The sequence below is a fragment of the Arctopsyche grandis genome, chromosome 7 (assembly GCF_051622035.1).
Source record: "Arctopsyche grandis isolate Sample6627 chromosome 7, ASM5162203v2, whole genome shotgun sequence".
NCBI classification, from domain to species: domain Eukaryota; kingdom Metazoa; phylum Arthropoda; class Insecta; order Trichoptera; family Hydropsychidae; genus Arctopsyche; species Arctopsyche grandis.
Window position 1 is genome coordinate 26,821,310 of NC_135361.1, and position 7,481 is coordinate 26,828,790.

At 32.4% G+C, this 7,481-nt stretch overlaps 1 protein-coding gene across 1 annotated transcript; it reads right to left on the reverse strand.

The window, feature by feature from the left end:
- Window positions 1-6,098: 6,098 nt before the first annotated feature.
- LOC143914460 (kelch-like protein 17) lies at window positions 6,099-6,997 on the reverse strand. The gene is made up of 4 exons (XM_077434679.1): window positions 6,887-6,997; window positions 6,686-6,810; window positions 6,406-6,603; window positions 6,099-6,339 (listed from the first exon to the last, which is right to left on the reverse strand). Exons 2-4 carry the CDS (start codon window positions 6,788-6,790, stop codon window positions 6,199-6,201), a joined length of 444 nt encoding a protein of 147 aa, XP_077290805.1. The 5' UTR covers window positions 6,791-6,810; window positions 6,887-6,997; the 3' UTR covers window positions 6,099-6,198.
- Between the last annotated feature and the right edge of the window lie 484 nt (window positions 6,998-7,481).

Sequence of the window (7,481 nt, forward strand, 5' to 3'; positions counted from 1 at the left end):
AATTTGACTTCTGCCACTGTCAAATATAACGGCTCATATATTAATACAATAGAGATATATGTACATATACTGTGCAATCAAAATGTTTTGATATACGGCAAATTTACGAGAAATACACGATTAAAAAGTATGTAGGTAGCATATTTTACAAGAATCAAGAAATTCAAGATGCTAAAAACTCAAATTTTCGAGAAACTGAGGGTAGGACACCAATATACATGGATCCATCATAACAATTAAGCTAGATAAATTGAAAAAATTCAGCAGGAGATGGTAGATCTGTGTTTTAATAATCACCAAGACCTCGCCAGACTTACTCGCCAGGACTTGAACCCACGACCTCTCTAATAGTAATAAATAATAATTCCAGTGAGCTACTATTACTAAGAGATATCGAAAAAATATAATAAACTTCCGTCTTTTACTAATATTTTAACCCCGTCCTGATAAGAATAGTAAATAGGTTTTTGAGCTATTTTTTCTATTACGCTGTACATATTAACACCATAATAATATAATACTATGATTACTAACAAAATTAATCTAAAATTGTAAAATAGAAAATGATCAGTAGATCAGTAGCTATTAAAATAGATATAAGATGTTTTGTGAACATAATTTAGTAATAATTAAAAGCATTTAAAAATCAAAATCAAAACCCCGTCCTGTCAATTTATTATATAATACCTATGTACATATATGTACATATATTTTGATCTGCTCGAGCGGCTAAAAGTTGTAATAAAAAGTAAAAAATTGAAGCTCTCTACATTAAAATCCAGAGTATTTGACCAAATTTGGTATGCTGAAAACTGTAGATTTGTATAGTAGAAAAACAAACTAACTAAAAAACATGCAAAAACAAATTTTAATTTTTGTACAGATCAGCGTCAATGAATTGATGTGTGAAACAAAAAAGGGTGTTGAATGGTTTGAGAGTCTCTGGACATGTCACCGGTTTAAAACTAACAACGGGTCCGATCGGTGACAGTCTCAATAGACTTATTCAATTTGTCTGTCAAGCTTTTGAGACTTTATTGCGAACCGTCGGCGAACGTGCCAAAAGAATGGCATAAAAATGAATATATTATTATATTATTACGATAGTCTTTAGAAAGGCACACGTGTGTGTACAAATGCAATCTATTTATAATGCCTTCATATTGAAATCTACGGATGAAAGTGAAACTTTGAACTGATTGATTAAAATTTACTTTTAACATACAAATTATTTACGATGCTAGCAACACTACTAATTTTAAACTCATTCGTTACATACCGTTATGTAAATAATCAAAAACCATTGGGGAAAAATCGATCAATTTTCATCAGGAAGTTGACTGAACAGCCTGCTGTTTTTTGACAAGCCACATATGAATAATATGTAACACGTGATATAATATTCCATAGTCACTTACACAAGCTATAAAATATGTTATATGTAGGTACATATGTACATGGAAATCATTAAAGTCGTTTCATGATGGGGCTAGCCCTTTGCATGCGAATTTCCCTTCCCTGAGGACAAATTCAATAAGTGCACAGGAAAGAAGAAAGTCGAGTCGCCAATATGCGATAGTCTAGGGGTGGAAAGGGGGTGGCTATTGAACCTTGTCTTTAGGTGCAATTTCACCTTTGGGGAAGACGACAGTCTGAAGCGCTTCGAATAATATGACGTTCGTTTTTATTCGAATGATTCAGCAGCTGAAAGGGACATTCGCCAAATAAAAAAAATAAAAAATATTCGAGTACATATGTATGTATGTATGTATGTAAGTGTGCTAAATATATAACGGAAATATCTTACTTCCGTTTAACATTAAGAATAATAACTCGCGGACGGCAAAAGTGATGGCTACAGCTGAAATTAAAACGTTGCGAATTGATTGCGAAGCTCTTCGTTTGCTGCGAAAACTGCGAACGTATTAATAAGAAAGTGTGTGCTGAAATTCTAATTGTAACGAGCCGAGAGCGTTAACACTGTGAAGGCTGGACTGTGCGTGAAAGCGTAAAAGGATTGTTGCCGGGTGTCCGAAATTGAGTGGTTTATTATTCTTCTTCTTAGGGTAACGCACAGATCCACCTTTATAAGTATACATATATCTGAGAGAAGCGGCAAAATTTTGAAGAAGATATTTTCCTTTTCCAAGCACATCACAGACGCTGTCACACCAGTGATTCTCAAAAAAGTTACTTTATAAATATATATTTATATACCGATTGCGATGTTCAAAAGAAGTGTTGACATATAGGTTTAATATTATATTATTAAAATAAACGAGCTTTCAAATGTCAAAAGTCCAATTTTTGACATAGAACAACATCTATTTACAGTAGCCATGACATGAAAAAGCATCACCTATAAAATCACTATAAATCCGTTGGTATTTTTCGCAAAGTATAACTTGGAATTTCATATTTTTTACAAGCCTCTTCTATGTTTGCCTTCGCTCGTTCATCTGACAACATTTGGATTTGAAATCATACATTCTTCCGACAGTTTTGAACTTTTCCACTTTGCGCGGATTGATCCACAATATACATATATTGAAATCAAATCCGCCATTACGATGGTGAAAAATAATCGTAATAGACAAGTTTAAAAAATGCTATAATTTTGACTATTTTGACGTCTAATGGTAAGTTACCCTCTCGCTTTTTCAGATTTTAATTGTTTAAACGCCTATAATTTTTTCTTTTTAACACTATATCTTATAAAATTTGCATTATAGGTTCTAATTATCTCTCATATATTTTTACTTCACTTCGTTTCAACAATGAAATCAGAGAAAATAGGCAAACTCAGACAGGAAACAATCAATCTGGAGTCACAAATATCCAGGTCTGACCAGCAGCACTACAGATATACTCAATCGAGGTCAGCTCATGGGATCGAACCCGGCGCCTCTCGACGCTAAGCAGAAGCTTAACGACCGAGCTATGCTGCTGGCTAAATCACTTTTTTTTCAATATTGTATGTGTATGAATATTGAATTACTAAATAAAATTAACTAACCAATATCCAAATGTATGCAGATCTGAGACACGGTGTTTCTATCTTTAAATTTTTCTCGTGCTTAAATCAAATTGAGTAGAGGCCTGACATTTGACAAATTCGTTGCGCCAAATGCGTACAGCCTGCAACTTAACTAAAAATTAGTTCTACGGGTGAATTCACCTATTTAATATACATATGTATAGATATTTATGTATAATATATGTATTATATACTAGTGTTTTTACCCGGCTTCGCTCGGTATTTGTAATATAAACCGCTTAAACATGGCCAATCTAATGGTAAACATTTTATTACATTTATTTGAATAGTTTTATTTTATTTAAATTATTTGAATATTCATTTGTTTTTTTATTAAATTGAACTCACGGATTTTACAAACCAAACAAACAAACATACATGCATACATACATACAAAGTATCTTTCGAAATTATACATATATTAGATATAAATATATAATATAATAAATAAGGAATAATCATGTTTGTTGGCGGCGTCTGGTGTCAACGGTGACGTTTCGGCCGCCCGCCGCGCCCCTCGTCAGGATTCTAATGAGGTTAAGAGTGATTGACAGCGGTCAGACCGTGGGTAAACATTCACACTGACGCCACTGGATACTCTCTGGTACGTGTATCGGTTATTCTATATATTTATATATATCATCAAAATATATTTGCGATATAAGAATCTACATTTACCGCACGTAGTTCGGCAAATGTGCAGATTTCCCATGAAAATGATCCGTAAATGTGGAAAGATTTTACAGTGTACACTATTTTTATTTCATAACTAAATATATACATATATATTTTAATTTCAATGATCTTAAAAATTGACGAATTAGGACAAAAATACACAGAGAGGCACGCGGCACGTGTTTTGCGCGTATAATCTTTCCTGTGGCACCCAGTTCAAAAGTCCACTATTGGATGAAGGCCTCTTTAAGGGAAAAAACACACTGAGTGGTATGGGATGTCACGTATCCTTGGCCTCCCGCTGTGAACGTTCAGAATGCATATGTTTAGGAGATCACACGTATATGCATATACATACATATGCAATCGATAAGTTTCTCATATATTTCTTCAAATATGAGATTCACCGTTATCGATCACTGTCAAGCAAGGATAAAATATCACCGAAAACACTCCAGGGGGTGGTTTTTGGGATTGTTTACCATATATGTACATATATCCAGCAGTTTGGCTTAATGGTAGCGTATATGTTTAGCATCATGCGATCACTGGTTCGATCCGCCAAAACTGCTGGTTAGATTTGGGGGTTTTGTGACTCCAAATCGATCGTTTCTCTATCAGAGTTTGCCAATTTTATCTGATCTTTTTTTATTTTTTATTTTATTCTTGTTGTCACAAAAAATCTTATGTATTATTGTGTATAATGGATTAATTATGTACTTAATTAATTGTTAAAATTAATTAAATGGTCCTTGCGGCCGTATATATGTATGTAAAATAAAAAGTGTCTGGCCGTATATTTCATGTATGGTTTCGAATTAAGTAATGATTGTGTATGGAAAGAAATATTTTTTGCGGAACTCAGTTGAGAAACCCTGAATACGTAGGATTTTAAAACATAATGTTTGGGGAAAAAATCGAAAACCAAAGATTCTCCCATTTTTTATCAAAAGCAAAGTTCATAATGACGATTTGCGAACATTAGTTTAGAAACCCTGCATACGTTAAAGTTTGGATATCTAAAAAACTATTTGAAAAAAAAATATTGCTGCCTTAGTTGAGAAACCCCGCTTGCGTAATATCTCAAGGCACAAAGAGTATCAAATAAATTTATTCGCATTTATGAAATTATCATGTAGATATGGCCGACAATTTCAATACAGTAATTATTTTCGAAAACGCATTTAAAACTTATTGAAAAAATTGATTTTGCGCTGAATTGTCATTGCGCTGAATAGTCCATGCGCTGAGTTTTCGTTTCGATTATGTTTATTTATTTATTTTTATTGTTACAATCAATTACAGATCGCTCCAATGCGACGGGTGTACGATAACGAAATACAGAATACATAAACAGTCAGAAATCAGAAATCAGAAATACAATAATACATATACAATCAGAATATATAGCATATAACAATTAATCATAGAGATATCTATGGATTATTTTTAGATTTTTGTGTACAATTTTTATATGTACATATAATAAATACGAAATTAAAGAGATGTCTATAGATTTCAAAATATAGAGATATCTATAGATTTCAGATTACTGTGCATAATTATTACAAATTATACACAGACAGATTTTTGTGACGACAGGAAATGTTTTAATACCAATTTTTCAGGAACCGTTTCAGCAATGTTCAGATAAAATTGGCAAACTCTAATATAGAAACGATTGATTTGGAGTCACAAAACCCCCAAACCTAACCAGCAGTTTTGACGATTCGAACCTTCGGTCTCAGTGGTGCTAATTGTATACGCTACCATTAAGCCAAACTGCTGGCTATAAATGTTATAAAACAAGATTTATTAAATCGATTTCAATCGATTTTATTGAATTATAAATTGAGTTGTCGAAAACCGTATTAACTTGCAAATAAAATTATGACATTTTTATCTTATTTAATTACATTAAATACATTACGGAAAACTCTTCTGAATTAAGAGTCCATTTTCTTCTGAATTAAAATTTTTAAGTGAAAATGATTATAAATTAAGTTTTGATAGTTTATTGCACAAAGTAAGTATATATGTAATGTTCTAATTAATAAATACTGCTTGAAATAACCAAAAGATCCACAATTTTGAGTAGCCTACATGATTCTTCATCATGTATTTGAGGCATTAGCAGCTTTAATTGAATGAAAAGTATAAAACTGGTTGTGTTGAAACGTTAAATGATATATGTATGTATGTACATAGGTATGTATGTATGTATGTGAGCCCTAAAAGACGAAGAATTCAAACAACTATCGGTTTTTTACGATATTTGTGGAACCTTTCAAGCAACAAGTGCCAATTGTGAACTTGGGATTTTGTTTGATGAATTTTATCGATTATGAACAGTAAAAATACAAAATTTTATAATTGATTATTTTTTAATGATTCATATAAAACATTTATATATTGACAAATTGAAATTTGAATAGGGGTATAAAAAAATCCGCACATTTGTTGATTTGGCAAGCTCAACCATTTGGTTATGCCTTGTTTTCTTTCTTTCTACGAGGGGTATCTGTTTGGATGGAAGAATGATTACTCTTGTCTATAATCGCTCGCCTAACATGGACCATACACTCTTCACACAAAAGACAGAACATCAAGACGTCGTCGACTATAAACTGAAAATACAACACATTAGAATGATTTTTTTCAACACACTATAACATTTAATAAACCTCAAATACCTCCAACGAAAGCAAGGATAACCTCACGGAACTCATCAACTGTGCCAATTCATTTCTTCGCTTCTTTTCATCATGATTTACCCATAATTTCACAGAATTGAATACGTCTTCTTCGGAAGGCGTTATCAAGTCGTTCGATTTCAAGATTTCGATCACGTTGGAGACTGGTAGTTTGAGAAAATCTCGTGTTTTGTGCAACTGAAACAAAAGTGGAATTGAAAAATATTAAAGTGGCATATCTTTTTATATATGTATGTATGTATGTATAATCAACACTCACCGTTTCAAAATTTTCCAGAATCAAATCCATTGCCTTCTTCTTCGATTTGGGATCAGCCGTTTGTTTCAAAATTTTCAGACAGTTAGCAAGATTTACTAGCCCCATTATTTTTTGGCGATGTTTGTCTCCAATAAGATAAATTTAATTAGACATCATACATAAATACGTAGAAAGAGCTCAGCATAATAAAGTTAGACTTACCAGTTAGGCAGAAAAGCAATGAATGATATCGAGCCCTGCCATTCTGCGGTTTTATTACGATAGTTAAAGATATCTCAACCCATATGCTGTTGTATCGAAATCCACATTCATTATTTACTGAAACCAAACATTGAAGTCAACCTAAATCGAGACTACGATCATCTGTTTCCATATGGGGAAAATAAAATTGAACTTTAGTTCAGAAAAACGTACTCGTAATCATTGAGAAGATTGAATTAATTTTTCAATTATGACCGAGATTTGAACCCACGACGATTGGTAAACCGTTGAGCTACGTTGTGGATAAATCATATGTGATTTTGTATAATTAACGTATTTTTTAAACAAATAATCAGAAATATTTAAGAGGTCTGTATACCCGAAACCTTAATTTTGTTGCCGTTCTTTTCTTCGATATATATATTGAGTGAATGCGACAATATATATAAATATATATATTGAGTGAATGCGACAGTTGCGCTTCGACCAGATAATACGTATTTTAAATCGACAAAATCGAGGTTTTGTATTCTCCAGTTTTCTCCTCCGAAACCGGACTAATTTAAAAAAAAATTCATCATCGGTATAAGAAAGA

Bases quoted from the DNA above. Each gene is read 5' to 3' on its own strand.
- LOC143914460 (XM_077434679.1), bottom strand. From the start codon at position 6,790: ATGGGGCTAGTAAATCTTGCTAACTGTCTGAAAATTTTGAAACAAACG. The intron at 6,604-6,685 runs GTGAGTGTTGAT...CTTTTGTTTCAG, and splicing joins TTCTGGAAAATTTTGAAACG to TTGCACAAAACACGAGATTT. The intron at 6,340-6,405 runs GTATTTGAGGTT...TTGTATTTTCAG, and splicing joins TATCCTTGCTTTCGTTGGAG to TTTATAGTCGACGACGTCTT.